This window comes from Puma concolor, chromosome C1, assembly GCF_028749965.1.
Source record: "Puma concolor isolate L17-30 chromosome C1, mPumCon1.1.hap2, whole genome shotgun sequence".
NCBI lineage: Eukaryota > Metazoa > Chordata > Mammalia > Carnivora > Felidae > Puma > Puma concolor.
In genome coordinates this window covers 168,104,870-168,123,850 of record NC_141674.1, presented here as the reverse complement: position 1 = coordinate 168,123,850, position 18,981 = coordinate 168,104,870, and the positions used below count along the sequence as shown (strand labels likewise).

Sequence of the window (18,981 nt, the reverse complement as noted above, 5' to 3'; positions counted from 1 at the left end):
AAATGAACCTGGACCACTTTCTAACACCATACACAAAAATAAGCTCAAAATGGATGAAAGACCTAAATGTAAGACAGGAAGCTATCAAAATCCTCAAGGAGAAAGCAGGCAAAAAGCTCTTTGATCTTGGCCACAGCAACTTCTTACTTAACTCTATCTCTGGAGGCAAGGGAAACAAAATAAAAAATGAATTATTGGGACCTCATCAAAATAAAAAGCTTCTGCACAGCGAAAGAAACAATCAGCAAAACTAAAAGGCAACTGACAGAATGGGAGGAGATATTTGCAAATGACATATCAGATAAAGGGTTAGTATCCAAAATCTATAAAGAACTTATCAAACTCAACACCCAAAAAACAAATAATCCAGGGAAGAAATGGGCAAAAGACATGAATACACACTTCTCCAAAGAAGACATCCAGATGGCCAACCAATGCATGAAAAAATGCTCAACACCACTCATCACCAGGAAGTACAAATCAAAACCACAATGAGATACCACCTCACACCTGTCAGAATGGTTAACATTAACAACTCAGGAAGCAACAGATGTTGGCAAGGATGTAGAGAAAGGGGAACCCTTTGGCACTGCTGGTGGTAATGCAAACTGGTGCAGCCACTCTGGAAAATGGTATGGTGGTTCCTCAAAAAACTAATATTAGAACTACCCTATGACCCAGCAATTGCCCTACTAGGTGTTTATCCAAGGGATACGGGTGTACTGTTTTGAAGGGACATATGTACCCCAATGTTTATAGAAGCACTATCAACAATAGCCAAAGTATGGAGAGAGCCCAAATGTCCATCAATGGATGAATGGATAAAGAAGATGTGGTATATATATGTACAATGGAGTATTACTCAGCAGTCAAAAAGAATGAAATCTTGCCATTTGCAACTACGTGGATGGAACTGGAGGGTATTATGCTAAGCATAAAATTAGTCAGAGAAAGACAAATATCATATGACTTCACTCATGAGGACTTTAAGAGACAAAACAGATGAACATAAGGGAAGGGAAACAAAAATAATATAAAAACAGGGAGGGGGACAAAACAGAAGAGACTCTTAAATATGGAGAACAAACAGAGGGTTACTGGAGGGGTTGTGGGAGGGAGGATGGGTTAAATGGGTAAGGAGCATTAAGGAATCTACTCCTGAAATCATTGTTGCACTATATGCTAACTAATTTGGATATAAAAGAAAAAAGAATAAAAAAAGCCCATGTAGCACAAAGTCTAGCATTTTAAGAGGCACTTAATAAATATGAGTTTAAGAGGCACTTAAATAAATCTGATTAAAATTTACAGTCTATGAATTCTTTCACATCTGGTCCACAATCTTTCCCCTGGGTTTGTCATTACTGTTGGTATATACGTCGAGGTCTCTCAATACTGTTTAATTTTTGGAGGCTGCTCTAGGTAAGGGAAAGCTTTAAGAATGTATATTTGTGGTTAAGAGAACTAGCCTTTCAATTAGACTCCATTCCTAACAGTCTTCAACCAAACTCAATTTTAAAATAATAATATGGATAAATGTTTTTTTTTTTATTTTTATTTTTTTATTTAAAATTTTTTTTTCAACGTTTATTTATTTTTGGGACAGAGAGAGACAGAGCATGAACGGGGGAGGGGCAGAGAGAGAGGGAGACACAGAATCGGAAACAGGCTCCAGGCTCTGAGCCATCAGACCAGAGCGTGACGCGGGGCTCGAACTCACGGACCGCGAGATCGTGACCTGGCTGAAGTCGGACGCTTAACCGACTGCGCCACCCAGGCGCCCCAGGATAAATGTTATTTTTAATAAAATTGGCCAATAATTAAGACAGTCATTTTCTTAAGTATAAAATTTAGGCTCTTATTTTTAATTTTCTTAATATTTATTTATTTTTGAGAGAGAGAGAGGGAGAGTGAGCATGAGTCGGGGAAGGGCAGAGAGAGAGAGAGACAGTGAATCCCAAGCAGTTTCCATGCTGTGAGTGCAGAGCCTGATGTGGGGCTCAAACTCATAAATCGTGAGATCATGACCTGAGCCAAAGTCAGATGCTTAACCAACTGAGCCACCCAGGCACCCATAGGCTTATCAGTCTTAAAACATCCCATGTTATATTTTCTCTTGTTAACACCAGTGACAACAGCTGGAGTAATTAATAAAGTAACTGGTGCTTCTTTGGGCTCGCTTGCTTGTAAGAGCACAGATCTTGGGTCCAGACTTTTAACTGAAAGCATTTAAAGTCCTGGCTCTACCACTTACTAGCTGAGTAACTGAGAAAGTATTTAGCCTTCCTCAGACTCAGTTTCCTGTCAAATGTAGATATAATAGTATCTACTTCAAAGTGTTGTTAGGATCATCAAAAGAGTTATTATATGCCAAGTGCTTAGAAGAGTGACTGCCACATAGTAATTGCTATATTGGTGTCAGCATTGTTTTGTCATCTTGTCTGAAAAAGATAGACATATTGCATATTTCTATACTCCTACCCACCTCCACCACCATGCTTAAGTAAAGACTATGCTTTTTTAAAATTTTTTTTAATATTTACTTTTTTATTTTTGAGAGAGAGAGGGAGACAGAGTGTGAGTGGGGGGAGAAACAGAGGGAGAGGGAGACACAGAATCCAAAGCAGGCTCCAGGCTCTGAGCTGTCAGCCCAGAGCCTGACATGGGGCTCAAACCCATAAACCGTGAGTTCATGACCTGAGAAGAAGTTGGACACTCAACCGACTGAGCCACCCTGATGCCCCTTAAGCAAGACTATTCTTGCATTAAAAGCTAGTTTCATTATTTGTCTTGAGTTCAAAAGGTGTCATCAAATAAAACTCACTTTTATAATTTCAACAGCCATTCTTGCTCAATGGGCATTCAATTAGTAGTAAAACAAAAAGATAGTTGTATTGTTTTCTGCTTATGATTTAATAATCAAATTTAAAATTGTAGATGAGATCACTATCCACACAGATAATTTCTATTAGCATTTGGCATACTACGACCTTCCAGACCTTTATAAAAGCATGAGGCACAATCACAGGCACACACACATTTATTAAAGGAACACCTAACCAAACAAATAAAAACTAATGGAATTAACCTATACATGCTGTATTATTACCTCATTTTTATTTATTTTTTTTCAATATATGAAATTTTATTACCTCATTTTTAAATTAAATTGAACAAGTAATAGGTATATTCTTGTGTCAAAAGTACAATAAATAATTTTAATATAGTATTTCACTATTTGAATGTAGCATAATTTTTTTCATTGAAGTAGAGTTGACATATAGTATTATATTAGTCTCAGCTGTACAACAGTGTTTTGACAATTCTATATATTATTCAATGCTCATGCTTACCAGGATAAGTGTAGTTACCGTCTGTCACGATATTACACAATTTAAATTTTCTTTTTTTTAATTAAAATTTTCTTTCTAATATACATTTATTTTTGGGAGAGAGATGGAGCAGAATCAGGGAAGGGGCAGAGGGAGAGGGAAACAGAATCCGTAGCAGGCTCCAGGCTCTGAGCCATCAGCACAGAGCCTTACATGGGGCTTGAACCAACGAACCATGAGATCATGACCTGAGCTGAAGTCAGACGCTCAACCAACTGAGCCACACAGGTGCCCCAAGCTATTACACAATTTAAAGCAAAATCATATTGATGAGGAAGTAGAGTCTCTCTAGTTTCTCAATATTATAAGCAATAATTAATACTTTGTGTGTTTATAATTATGTGAACAAGGAAGTATTTTAAAATCCAGGTAGATACAAGCATAATTATATTACCTAAGTTTTTAAGTTTTTTGTTCTCTTTTAAAGTTTTGTTGATGCAATGGTGAATGAACAGTGGCAGCAGCAGCAACACCGAGTTGGGTGTGTCTCTGTTAGATAGTAATTGGGCTCTATAATTATCATGTTCCTGGATAATCTACCTGATAATCCTAGAACATTGTTGAACCATGAGTTTATACAGAGGCACATGCTTCATTGGAAGATAAAGATTTTTTTGTCAGGTCTGCACTTATTTTAAGGGAACATAAGAGCTGTTAAATCTTACATTAATAAAATTCCAGCTTTGTCAATCATTTTAACTACTTAAGAAAAAGGAAGATTAAGGGGGGAATTAGAGCAAAGATTACTGATGAATAATAATGTACATGTCTGAATATCTGATGCGTCTTCTCTCATAAGGGCCGTTTAAAAGGTACATTTCGTGCTTCTCTGTTTCTAAGTGCTTATGGCCTAATGCTGTGAACTATGTAGTTCTGCTAACTCTCCTTTGGAAAAGAAATTAGCCGACCAGAAGGGTGGTGATATAGGGTTTGTATCAGTCACAAGAAAATAGCAAATGAAAACCACATACTTTTCCATCTTAATTGGGATGTGATGGTCTGATAAACATAATCATAGCATGTTCTCTCGTTATCATTGTTTTTCAGATATAAAAATGTGCACTTGTTTTGCACTTAAAGATGAGCGGCTGGCTGACCTTTCTTCCTAACTCCAGCAGCATTTTATTTTGCAGATAATCTGCTTCATTAATGAAAATCAGAAGCAGCTTGGAATATTTCGTGCATAATTAATTATCTTGGCAAGAAGATTTATGAATGTAATTTTTCTCAATTGCTCCAATCAGGCATAAGTGAGACAAACAAATAAATTAAAACTAAGTTATTCATGATCTCTTTGTATAAGACAGTGTCAAGGACATCTAAAAGAATTAAGTAAGACATAAGGGCATATAATCTCTTTTTACTACCCAGATCACATATACTTATAAGATACAATTCTTTGCAAGAGGAAAAACCAGTAACAGAATTCACATTTGGAAGGTTTTATAATTTCAGTACCATGTATATCATAATCATGTAGCCATACGTAATCATATTCTTCATCAGTAGGCAATTAAAATGGCATCAAAGATGGCACATATAAGCACAGCCTCAGGGCATCAGCCTTGTACCTGGTGGGAAGCTGTAAAGCTTTTGTGTGGGTGTGAGCGTATACACTTACCCACATACAAGTGTATTCTCCTTTATATGATCCTATGTTGTAAACAGGACTTAGAGCTTGAACGGTTGACCAGATTAAATTAACATGAGGTAACATAAAAGTTACCTAGGTTAACTAGGTAACTGTGTGTTTTTTAAAAAAGTCTCTGTTTGAATGCAGCTTTCTAACACTGGCTGGCATAAAATCAAAATAAGGATTGAATTATCTTGGAGATACTGATATCTAATAGCTCAGCCCAGTAACAGACATACAGGACTTTCTAGCCACTCATAGATTAAAATTTATCAGAGTTTTATTTTTAAAAAAAAATTTTTTTTAGTGTGTGTTTATTTCTGAGACAGAGAGACAGAGAGTAAGTGAGGGAGACAGAGAGAGAGGGAGACACAGGCTCCTGGACACAGGGTCCAGGCTCTGAGCTGTCAGCACAGAGCCCATTGTGGGGCTGGAACTCAAAAACCATGAGACTGTGACCTGAGCCAAAGTCAGACGCTTAACCAACTAAGCCACTCAGGCGCCCCCATCAGAGTTTTATTTTAACACATAGAGAGCTCTAGAATTTACTCTAAGACATGCCAGCAGTAAATGCAAAGTATCTTACAGTACAGGAGAAGCATATGATTTTACAGCAATAGCAACCCCTCCTAATAAGAATGCATGCTAACCGGTATTGCTTTCAAAGACACTGCATGTCAAAGGCCATGACAGAGGGACTCTGGTGCAGATAGCATGGATATCAATTCTAGCTTTGACATTTACTAGTCACTTCTACACTTCAGTTTCCTTTTCTGAAAATGAGGATAATAATAGTATTTATACATTTTTATAGATTTTCTGTAAAAAATGACATTATATATGTAAAAATGTTGAGAGCACAGCTTAACGTAAGGTAAGTGCTCAATAAATGTTCAGATGTTCACCATATCATTATATATATTGGTGGTCACTTTCTCAGCTTTACTGGATAATGTCTGCACATAAAATCTTACATGTTGGCCAGATCCCACACCAGTTCTCTAAATTACTAGGTAATCTTAGCTTTCCAAAATACTATGATATGGAGGGAAAATAAATGCCACTTCATGGCTTGGTAGTGAGTATAGTTTCTTCAGAAAGGCAACTTTATTTGTAAGTTTAAAATTAATTTTTTCAGGGTGCCTGGGTGGCTCAGTCGGTCCAACTTTGGCTCAGGTCATGATCTAACAGCTCATGAGTTCAAGCCCCGCATTGGTCTCTATGCTGACAGGTCAGAGCCTGGAGCCTGCTTTGGATTCTGTGTCTCCCTCTGTCTCTGCCCCTTTTCTGTTCATTCTCTCTCTCTCTCTCTCTCTCTCTCTCAAAAATCAATAAACATTAAAAAATTTTTTAATTAAAATTAATTTTTTTCTAACTTTTTTACCCTTTAGCTATTTTTTTTAGCTCATTTACTTCTTATGGTTGATTATGTAATCATTAAGCTTTGTCATTTCTAAATACTGTTCAATTGGCTTAACAACATTTTAATTAGGAACAATTATTTAAGCCCCTAAATAGTCACTAAGAGGATTGGGGGACACACACTGTGACTAAATGGCACTCTCTGCAGTGGTAGGACCGGTGATAAAGCTGTTTGATATGGGTGCTCGATGGGAAAGGCTCCACATTGATCCCTGACCCTCAGACCCTTCCATTGTGTGACAGAGTTCGCTGCTGCTACTTGAGCTGTCTGCTCAGCCCCATGGCTGCCTGTGATCTCCTTCTACCACCCCAATCTCTTTTTCTTCCCTGCCCCTGGTGCTGAAGATTGTTGGCTTTCCTTTTCTCAGCACTGCTACCACCCCAAGCTGGCCAAGAAGTGGGACTCATTCTTTCCTCTTCCCTCATTCTCATGGTCCCTAAAGACAAGTAAAGGGTATGATTAATTTTAATGATTTTTATAGGAAGATTTATAAGCAAATAAGATAAACAGCACATTTTGAGAGAATGACAACATCTCTTAAAATTGAGCAGTTATCCTGTCAATATGAGAGTTTCTGACTTTCAGTTTTTCCAACAACCAAGAATGTAGGCCAAAGCTTCAGTGTCAAATCTATTTGTCTGCATGGCTTAGAAATGGGGATGGTAATGTGAGAATATCAAACTTTGGTCCCACTCCTAAGTAGCCCTATCATGTCTTTTCTTTGTCTCTCTATCTCTGTCTCTGTATGTCTCTCTATGTCTCTGTCTCTGTCTCTCTCTCTTTCTCACACACACACAGGGAATATAATTAACTCCAGGTCACTTATGGTAGAACCCTAAGTTATATTGGGAAAACTGTGCCTTAGATATTTTTGGCAGTAATGCACGTTGCTGGGACACTAGGCTAGTCTCTGTTTCCTTTCTTGAAATAAAGACTTTCTTCTACTACTGGGAGGGTTTGCCCCAATGAATCAGAGGTAATGCTAGAAATAAAATTTAGGCCCAGAGGTGTCCACTGTACTGATTTTATCCACTGGACTAAATGGCTTTCTGTCATTAAGTAGTTGAAAGTAAAGAGCCTACATAAACACAAACAAGAGTTGAGGCCAGTCTTGGGAAGGGAAGGGAGGAAGTCCTTAGTGCCATTTTTCTTCTGTATAGATGTGAGAAGAAAAATGTTACGTCAACACAAATCAGAATAATCAAATACATAAAATTGTGACTCCAGACAGGGAGATAGATTATCTCCGAAGCTGTTTATAAAGTAACAAGTTTGCTTCATGACAAACAACACCTTTTAGCTTTCCTACTACCCACAGTAGAGGATACTGGGATTCCATAATTTGTTGAGGAGATACTAATACCTTCCAGTTGACTTCAGTAATTCATGGAGGGCTTCCAGATTCCACAAAAGAAACATTGTGAACTTTATCCTCCCAGAATCTCTGGAGATGAAGGCCAAATAATCATAAGCCAATAGTTAGTCCCAGAATGCATCTAAAAAGAAACCCAATCCATGTTTTTGGGAGTAATTCTTCTTTCTTCCCCTGTTCCCAAGTCCTCAGGTACAAAAATTAGCAACATGGCTTTAGTGCCTCTTTCCCTAGTATACATTATCACCCAATGGAGCAAATGGATATTTGAAGTTTGGTTATTGCCTAGTTAAATACAGAGCACATTTGACCATATTGCATAGTACAAAATAATGACTACTGGTTTCCCTACTGTAAAAAAGAAAAAAAACCTTATGGGAGATAAAATAGTTGTTATAATACTAGCATGCCTTCAAAAACAAAGTAGACATTAAAACTGTCACCTGTGGCCATCCACTATGATTGAAAACAGCTTTATATATGTGTGCATTTTTGATAATTGGAAGAGAGATTATCAAAAATTCCTAGATAAATAACTGATGCCTTTTCCTCTCCTTTATCAGTTTTTGTCTCTAGTAGTAACCAGTTATTTGTCAAGAATTGTTCTCCACATGGAAAAGAAAATGAAAGTAATTTGAAGAGATTTTCATCTTCCCTTAAGCATTTCTATTAAGGTGGTTTGAATTGCTTATTGCTAGCTCGCCTCCTCCAGCATAGTTTTAAACAAAGATCAAAAAATAAGATCTGATCTCGGATTGTAGAACAAATTGCAGAAAAAGAGACTGGTAGTTTTTGGCGGTCTGATGCATCGCTTTGGGCTGCAGCAGCAGTTCACCTTCGTGCCACCTGAGTGTTTTATTCTTGACTGTCATCATTTTCTATCACTTGTGCTCCCATGTTTTACTCCTGTCTTTGGAATTCTGTTTGCCCTTGCTGTCGCCTCTACTCACAGCTGGCCTCTTCCTCTCAAGCACTGTTCCTGATGGGCCTGACCCACACATCTGTTCTCTCTAATGCAATATTTCCATTGATTCCCCGTGGTGGTATATAGAACCTATTTCCATGTTAGAATTAGATTCTATAACTATGGTGTTGTGTTTTGGTTTTTTATCTTAACAATGTTCATAAACATAGCCTATAAGAACCATTTCTTTCCTCTGGAATCCTTTGGTTCTGCAGTGAGAAGAAAAACATTAGAAAAGAAAGTATGAATTCTGATCATGACATTTCTGCCTCTACCTGTGGAACTTTCCTCTTACTGGTTGTGTGAAGTTGTTTAACCTTGTAACACACCTCCTGGGTGTGTTTCCTCATCTGCTGAAAAGCAAATCTCTCCATAGAGGAGGGATGTAAAGATTGGATGAGGTAACTTGTAACCTGGCTAGAGTAGTCCCTGCCCCCTTTCTTCAAAGGTTGGGTTCATATCTTTTACTTTCATTTTCATTCCCAACAGGGTGTTGAGGTGGGGATGGGTTGTCCAACAAGCTAGCCCTTCTTTGCCCAGTTAGTGCTCTCTTCCCGCCTTTCCCCTCAACTCTCCTTCATGCATCTTCAGTTGCTGCGTTTGAGTCTCAAAAAATGCTTGAGTCTCGTCTAATCAAATAAAGAAAAAAAGTGCAGAGAAGCCCCTTTGATTGCCTCTCCTTCCTTAAAGCTGCATTACATCCCTCCTTTACTGAAGCAATAAGCTTCTTTGGAAGTGTCGTTAACTCTACTTCCTTAGCCTCCACTCAGTGGTCCATAAATGCTTACCAACTGAGATATCATTTCAACGTTCTCCTGTCTCTACTCTTTTAAATTGCCTTTAATTAAAACTCAGTCCTGGAGCACTTGGGTGGCTTAGTCAGTTAAGCGTCTGACTTCAGGTTAGGTCATGATCTTACAGTATGTGAGTTTGAGCCCCATGTCGGGCTCTGTGCTGACAGCTCAGAGCCTGGAGCCTGCTTCCGATTCTGTGTCTCCCTCTCTCTCTTCCCCTCCCCTGCTTGTGCTTTATCTTTCTCTCAAAAACAAATAAACATTAAAAAAACTCAGTCCTTAGATGTACAATTAACCAACATGGATAGTCTGAATATCCTTGAATAGTGGAACCATTCAGTAAAGATACAATTCAAGTCACATATGTGATTTCAGATTTTCTAGTAGCCACATTAAAAACATAAGGAGTCACATAAAAAGTGAAAAGCAATTATACATGTTGTTTAAGCTAACAAATCTAAAGTAGTAATTCAATATTTAACCAATTCTAAACTTCTTAGCAAGGTATTTTTATTATTTTGTATACAAAGTCTATGAAATTTGCTGTATATTTTATACTCAGAGCACATCTCAGTTTGGGCTTGGCACAATCCAAGTACTCAATAGCCATTTGTGGTCAGTGGCTACCATATAGGATGGTGCAGGTCTACATACAGCATTTGAGTGCATTTTCCTGGCACTCATCCCTAACTTCCAAGGCAGCTCTTGGTTCTCATTGAACATCCCTGATCACTCCTTCTTTGAATCTGCTGACTTCCCTTATCTATTTCCCTTCACTCCCTGATAGGTGTTCCCCTTCCCTCCCCCAAAAAGATCTCTACTCCTTCTCTATGTTAGTTTTACCTCCACTGGGCACTGAGTACCTAGAATGTCATATAAAACTGGTAGGATGATCATGAACACATTACTGAGATTAAGCTGGAAGGTAGGAACTGAGAAGAGAGAGGAAAAGTGTTGCCATTTCTCCCTTAATCCATCACTGCCCAGAACTGATTTCCACTGCATACTCTGAACAGTTTATTTCTTCCTTCCTATCTATATCCCCTGAACTCTTGGCTCATGTTTTCATCCTCTTGCAAGGACCATGTTCTACAGAATGTTCTCATGCATCATTTACTGTACTTCTCACTCAGGCTTTTGGACAGCAGCTGATATAATTTAAACGCTTATAAAAAGTGCTCTTGGAATATCTATGCAGCTGTCTGCACTAGCTACTTGTGAGATGCAATGACTGATTTATTAGGTGGCAGAGTATTATGGTTGACATACTCTCAGTAATTTAGGTGTCCTGGTTTTACATCAGAAGGACTCTGAGAGCCTATTCCGTGTGCATCCCACAGCACCGCACAGTAAATCTGATCTAAGAGGCTGCTCATGTGTGTGATGCCTCATGATGAGATGTAACACCCCTACGATGAACTACTTCTGAGTTTTGTGGTTTTTTTTCAACGTTTATTTATTTTGGGGACAGAGAGAGACAGAGCATGAACGGGGGAGGGGCAGAGAGAGAGGGAGACACAGAATCGGAAACAGGCTCCAGGCTCTGAGCCATCAACCCAGAGCCTGACGCGGGGCTCGAACTCCCGGACCGCGAGATCGTGACCTGGCTGAAGTCGGACGCTTAACCGACTGCGCCACCCAGGCGCCCCATGAACTACTTCTGAGTTTTATACCAACTTGTTTTTATGTTTCTTCCCAGGGTGCATTTGGTAGTAAAAATGTGTAGATCTAGAGAGTCAGCATGCTTTATCAGGAAGGTATGTGATCAGAATGCACAGAATACCAACTTAGATCTTAAACTGCATTCGCCTATAGGGAATAGTATTGCCATACAGGAATAGTATCCTTTGGGTGTTGAAATAGTATTTGCCAAATCTAGGGGATGAGGTCAGTAGATACCTTTTAAAAATCAAAACAACTCACTCCTTCCTTTCATCACTGATGGCATGTGCTAGATGACAAGACTTTGACTCACAAAATTGAGTAGGATTATCTGAGAGTTCAGGGTTCTCACCTGTTTTTAGAGATTAGCAAACACCTGTTTGTACCTATTTTTTATTCACTCAGATTCTATATTAACTTTCCCTATTAAAGCATTCTTGAAATTTCTGAGTTCCTCCCACGTTGGCTAAGAATAAATAAAATTCACTTCCAGTATTTAATAAGATAAATGCTCTCTTTAAGTTAGGTATATTCATGATCCATTTTTCTTTGATGAAGCCTTTAAATCATTCCTCTAGTTGTGTATTTATATGGGCTTACTGCATCTTTTGTGAGAAATTATTTTAATAAAAATAAATTAATGAATAAATTTTTAAAAATTTAATGTTTATTTATTTTTGAGGGAGAGAGAGAGAGCGAGCGAGCGAGCACACATGCAAGTAGGGAGGGGGCAGAGAGAGAGAGGGAGACACAGAATGTGAAGCAGGCTCCAGGCTCTGAGCTTTTGGCACCGAGCCCGATGCGGGGCTCAAACTCACGGACCGCGAGATCATGACCTGAGTGGAAGCCAGATGCTCAACTGACTGAGCCACGTAGGTGCCCCATTAATGAATAAATTGTATAGCTCTTGATAAAATATTCTCTGTGGGCTCTGATATGCATACTGTACATACCATCTAGTTCTAATTGGGTTAATAGAAATACAGATTATCTTCAAATAATTGTAAATACACTAATACAATATGTAGATATGGAGGTTATCTAATGTGCACATTATCCACAGCTTACCAAATATTCTGAAAAAAATGAGGTGCACTTCACATGAAAATTGCTGTAGGGTTACTATTACTTTTTAATTTCACGGTTGTTATCTTAAAATGCCAGTTAGCAAAGATTTCCAGTTAGTGGAAAGCTGGAGAAACCCTCTTGCCCCCAGTTGTACCGCTTATTCCATGCTGAAAAATGCTAAGTGTTGGTATAAACCATTTTATCTCATAACCAGCTTTGTGATATCAGCCCTGTATTGATAATGGAATGTTCTATTCTAGGTAACTCCTAACTTGATTTTTGTGTAGTGTGTGTGTGTGTGTGTGTGTGTGTGTGTGTGTGTGTAGGGGGTACATTTATTATGTGGAGAGCTTCAGGACTAACCTAGCTTTCTCTTTGACCACCTGGTTCATGCATTTCTCCATGTTATAGGAGTTCAGAGAAATCCCGAGGCTGTTGCGGACAAGACAACCTAGTCTGTAAAAAGACATAGTATAATGTTTGAACACTGCCCACCATTCTGAATGGGGTGCCAGGATTCATTTTTCAGGTTTGAAGTAATTCTCCCTAATGACCAGGGCTGTAAGACTTTAGGTGATCTAAGATGGCAGCAGGGCACAGTTCATTCTCTTGAATGAACTTTGGATTAACGTAGGTTTGCAGGCAAATCCTGGTTCTGCCTCTTACTGTATGGCCCTGGGTAAGCTGCTTCACCTCTCCTCACCACTACAGTGATGATATCGTACTTGTTAGAGAGTTGTGGAGAGAAATAGAAATGAGGCCCAAAACGCAAGTAGCAAACTGTCTAGCATGTTGTGTGTGGGCTCTTAGGGATCAGTAGCTGTGATGTGATCATGAAGATAATACTGCGTAGGATTTGAGAGTGAAATCCTCTTTGATTTAACTGGAATAAGGAATCTGCATCTAGGGTCTCCATATCAGCAGTCCTATGTCCACTTATGTCACCATTTAAAAATGTGCAGCTTCTTTCAAGTCTTTTGCTATTTGTTGTTTCAACCCTGTGTAAAGCATGTATTATAAATCAAGTCTAAATGAATGTGAGTCATGCCCTTAGCTATTTACTATATCAACAGAATTTTAAAAACTTCTCCATTTTCTGAATACAGATTTTCAGCAATTGCAACAAACTAAGTATTTTTGCATTGTCTTTTTAGAGTGGAAATATAATTCTACATATGCTGTTTAATAGCTTCATGTGAGTTTATGTAATAACTATACTCACATTCATATTCTTATCCAGAAAAGATTTATATCCTAAAAGAATGCATGATTTATAGACTGCAGGAACCTATTTTGTTGTTAGCAGATTTTTGAATTATTTTCTTTATTCCGTGTAATCTACTGAACTGATATATCATTTTCATGCTTTTCAGGAATTGCCCTATTTTTTTCTCTTATGTAGAGATTGAAATGAAGAAAAAATAAAAACCCAATCATATGAATTTAACAAGTGAAATGAGCTTATGTAAAAAGAGACTGAAATAGCTTAAGTTTTGAAAAATTAAGAAAATACTTCTGAATTTCTACTTGCCTTTTCTAATCACTTGAAATTTGGTTTCTCTTTGTTGCTTCTTACCTAGGTTACTTGTTGGTTTCAGAAAACCATAAAAGATTTGCAGGAACAAAGTCTGGGCTCATCACTTTCAGATAATGAGGAACTAATCTGTAAGCATGAGGAATTGATAATAAAAGCAAAGGTAAGAGACACATTAAAAAATAATTTAAAAATGCATAGACTTCTTTTGAATACACTTCTGTAGGTAATATAGAGAAATACCAAAACTCTCTCTGAGTAATCACTATTTACACAGAAAAGATTCTGATAGCATTAGCTAATACCACTGCCTACTGACTGGGCTTCTAGAATAATAACCAACAAAACAGCCTCTACAACAATAATAACTATCTTCTTTTGAATAGTTAGTATGTATCAGACACTGTATTCAAGAGATGCGTTATATAAATGATCACAAACCCGTAAGGGGTAGGTATTGTTTTAGAGATCAAAACAAACAAAAAACAGAGGCTTGGAGATGCAAAGTAACTTGACCAATGTAATGTATCTTGTCAGTGGCAGAGCTGAAATTTGATTCCAGGTTTTGTCTAGCTCCAAGGACCAAACTCTCAAACTACATTCTTCTAGCTTTCTAAAAAAATCTTTTCCCTACACTGAAGTCTCATTATGCTATCACTTTTATGATTTCCGGGTATAGTTTCTTGCTGTTCCCACTTATATTTCCCCATTTCCTTGACTTGTTTCACATTTCTTCTTTTTGTAAAAAAGTAATGGCTACTGGCCAGTCAACCACTTGTAGGTATGTGGAATGTGCAAAATGGAATCATGAGATACTGAAAGCAAGATGAGCAGAGTGGCCGGCTGTGTAGAGGGGCTCCTCTCCCCCTGGCATCTTGTTATTTGGAAATTGATTCATTTGTATGTGTGGGGTCTATAAATACTTTCCAAAGTACACGTGCCCCATTTTAATCTGTAAGGAAACAAAAGTTCATTTGTAGTAGATTGAGTGGGAACAGTGAAAACTTTAATCAGTATCAAGACTTAGAGAACTTTCTATTATTAATATCTTGGGTGGTTGGTAGCTATAGATTACAGCAAGTCTTGAAACTCTGGAAAACAATGGGCGAGCACTACTAGATAAGGGTTGAAACTAAGGAAGACAAACCAAATAAATATTTACATGTTTGGAAGGGTGGGATTGGCAGCAGGCATGGGGAGGGAGGACAGGCAGGGGAAGCAGTAGACTGCATTTATCTGGACTGAAGTCTCAGAGAGATCATGATGCTTTTGTTTGTTTATTTATGGCTTCTCTCTGAACACTGCAGTATACATAGGTATCCCATGTGTTTGGTTTGAATATTTGCCTGATCGATAAAAGATTCAATTACAGAAGACTGTTACGGGGGATGATTTTTTAAAGTTCTTTAAAGTTTTTCCGCAATTGGTTTATCTGTTTAGGAAATTATTATTATTTGTTGTTGTTGTTAAGGCTAAACAGCAGTTTATTCTCTGGGTGTCAAACTCTTAAGTGTTTTTCAGTGAAAATTCTATCAAAATCCCTAAATGCTAAGCCGAAGAGATGACCTGAATTGCACAGAATTGTCGCCTCCTTTAAAACAAACAAAAGTGGTTTATTCACAAAATTTAGACATACTTGGAGTTATATTCCCTGTAATACATGGTTCCTCACAGCCCTGAGGAAAATCTCACAGTCTGGAGAAAGTATTTGTTGACCTATAACCTCAGTTCTTACAGGACTTTGACAAGTTCTTTCATATAGATAGTAATGTTCTACTTCTATCTTTCACAACTTTAATTGGCTCCTATTTCTTTATCCCTTCTTAATGCCTGAACTTCTAGCTCATGGGTGCTTTTACTGAACTTCTTCTGTTATTCCGCCCTGTTGCCAAGTTCTTCACTTCAGCGATTCTGTTTTTCATGCCGTTGCCTCACACTGATTCATCTTTGTAATTGTTTTGTCCTGCTTCATTTATCTAATGTTCTTCTTTATATCTTAAGATATACTTTATTCATATATTAAATGTTTGATCTGCCCAGGGCCTTAATTCTACTTCCTCTGATTCAGGTATTTCAGTGTGTTGTGTGTGCTCATCAGATGTTATTTTTCTCTAGTTAATATTCCCTTGGGATATCAGCAATTTTTGACTGGTAAGGCATGGAAGGCTAGTGGTCTAACCTAGTGTTCTAACTGGTAAGGCAGTGAAAGCTAGTGGTCTAACTTGACCCCTTCTAGATGAGTTGGGGTGGGGGGAAGGGGCTGGGTGCCCTTGAGTGCAGAGAGCTTCTGTTGTTTCAATTAGGGTTCAACCATTCCTGGTTTTTCCCCTCTACCCCAGACACATACAAAGAAGGGGACCCCTTGAAGGACCTCCCACTGATTGGACTTTCAATCCTTCTTTGTTTCAAGACCCATTTCCCGGGGTTAAGTTCTATCCCTTTCACTTAGTGAGAATTAGAGAGGGCTCACTAAGAAACAGATCAGTTTGATTATCTCTCATATAGTAACCATCTACCTGGTCAGATTCCAGTGTCATCTTGATGTTATTTCTTCCCTCTTGTATTGAGGGAACTGGACTGGAGCCACTATTTTCTGTCCCAAAAATGGTACATTGACAAGCACTGACCAAGTAGGTGCAGAAAGAAAGCGTCAAACCCAGAAAGTTGTCCCCTGGCATATCTCCTGCCAGGGTGTCTAACTTTATTCTATTCTAAGACATATGCTCCTGACACTGGGACCCAACCACCTTTTGGTTTCTCATGGAAAGTTCTCATATCTGTAAACTTTCTTCTCACTTTGATGGCCTTTAGAAAAAGGACCAACTACAGAATATGTAGGGCCCATCGTAAAGTGAAAATGTAGAGGCCTTTCTTAATAAATTGCTGAGATTTCAATACAGCAACAGCAGAGCATTAAACCAAGCATGGGGCTCTTCTAAACTCAGGGCCCTGTGTAATTACTCTTATTTACGGTGTTAAGTGTTCTGCAAGGACCTACCAACATTTGCGGGTTAGATACTTTCCTTAGCTACCTTGGACTGACTGACCCTCTTCCTACCTGGATGAACAAGTTTTCTAAAAAATAGATTATAATGTTATAATGGGTTATGTCCACATTTTAAAAATGGCTCAAATCTCTGCTGTCACTTGCTGTGTAACTTTGGGGGCATTTGATGTCTTTTAGCCTTACCTTCCTCACCTATAATGAGGAGGTGTGAAAACTCAATTAGAAAATATTTGTGGGAAGGGGAAGAAGAAAAAAAAAAAAGACAAGGAGGGAGCTAAAGCTTAAGAGACTCTTAAAAACTGAGAACAAACTGAGAGTTGATGGGGGATGGGAGGGAGGGAAGGGTGGGTGATGGGTATTGAAGAAGGCACCTGTTGGGATAAGCACTGGGTGTTGTATGGAAACCAATTTGACAATAAATTTCATATTAAAAAAATATTTGTGAAAGCACCCACATTTTAGTAGTGGCTCAAAAATGTTTTTCTTTCCCCATGAATGGTGTAAATGTTCAAATAGTTTTCATGTGTCCTTTTTCAACCATCTCATTCCTTGTTCTTAGGGAAGGATTCCAATTTTATATGACCTTAAGCATGAACCAGCATATTATATTTTGGAGTTTTGTTTGGGTATGGGTATGAGGAAAGGAAGGGGGAATGTTTCTTTCAAAGGAGGTTTAATGTATAAATAAGGCCTCAAGCTGGGGATTTATTAGTGAAACTCATAAATAATCTGGTAACACAGGGAAAGTAGGTGTTTCTGCTCCCCACAGCTAAATTGAACAGCAGGAAGCTGTTCTGTATTGCTTGTTAGTCTACACAGTAAGTTCTTTCTAAATAAATTTTGAAAATGCCTCTATCATTTCTCACTGGAATATATTCAAATAGGAATTTGGAAAACTTCCTATCTCTTAATAAATATGATACCTTATTCAGAATGTGTTGAAATAATTGAACAAAAGGAATTTTTATTATAATCTTTGACTATGAGTAAATTGTATTAAATCATTATACTTTGTTTACCAAATAAGAAAGATATTTTCCTTTTACATATGTCGCAGATAAAGAAATAGCAGACATTGATGATTATAAACCACTTTTGGTTAAGAGCCTTACATACTCCTAGATTTTCTCATATATGAATTTGATTCCCCAAGGCTTGAATTCAAACTTTGGAGCTCACAGTTGTTTTTAGGATGTGTTAACATAGTATATAAATAAATACTTCCTTATTATCTCTTTTGAGGAGGTATAATCATTCCTTCTCCTATACATCAGAAATAATGTTCATATAAGAACTGCCTTCAGGAATGAACTTGAACTTCTATTGGGAGGAAAACTTTTCCAATTTGTGTGCAGTGATTGGTGCCTACAGATTAATTGACAATAGATTAACAGGAGTAAAGACAAGGTTTATTTTCATATATGCATGGGAGATCACAGTAATGGAAAATTTGTGGAATAGCCAGAAGTTCAGGTTTATGTATATCAATTTAACAAAAAGGGGGTGGGGGCTGAGGGCCCCAGTGGAAGGGTATGGAAGGTTCTGTTGGGCTTTTTGATGTAAATGAATGGGCAGTTTGTATCCTTCCTGGCTGGAAGTTTCCCAGTGGGAGAGTTTATGGCAGCTGAATTTATACTTCCTGGTACTAAGAGTCAGTCTTCTTTCAATTAGGAAATTCTCTGGGAAGAGAGTCAATGGTAGTGATATTTTTCAGGAGACTTTGCTTAAGTTTAGGTAATATTTCTTTCTGTGACTGCAGATTGTTTAGATGTTTTCAGTTTAAAGTAATTCTCATACCACTGTGGTAGGCTATTAATCCTCTTCTGTTTCTTCAAAGCTTGGTTTAGTTCAGACCCTTTGTAGTTCATGCATACTAGAAACACCTGGGCTTTGAAAAACTACTGAGATCTGAACCTCGTGTTCAGAGATTCTAGGTAGTTTGGGTCATCAAATTAATTAATTTTGTCAATCTTAAAATGGTTATGTTTTTATGAAAAAAGCAATCCAGATTTCTCCTTCTAAAAAAACTGGCAGATATGGTAATATCAGGCTCACCTTTTCATATAGACATAACAACACTTGGCTGGAGCCCTGTAATAGCTATTTCCTTTAGAGAAGGCATATGCACTCCA

At 37.9% G+C, this 18,981-nt stretch overlaps 1 protein-coding gene across 5 annotated transcripts in view; it reads left to right on the top strand.

Moving 5' to 3' along the window:
* CCDC141 (coiled-coil domain containing 141) overlaps positions 1-18,981 on the top strand; it is a 203,593-nt gene that overhangs the window by 64,201 nt on the left and 120,411 nt on the right. For all 5 annotated transcript variants that reach the window (XM_086719054.1, XM_086719053.1, XM_086719051.1 and 2 more), the window contains exon 6: positions 13,889-14,005. In XM_086719054.1, the coding sequence (XP_086575180.1) occupies positions 13,889-14,005 (117 nt within the window). The remainder of the gene's footprint in view (positions 1-13,888; positions 14,006-18,981) is intronic.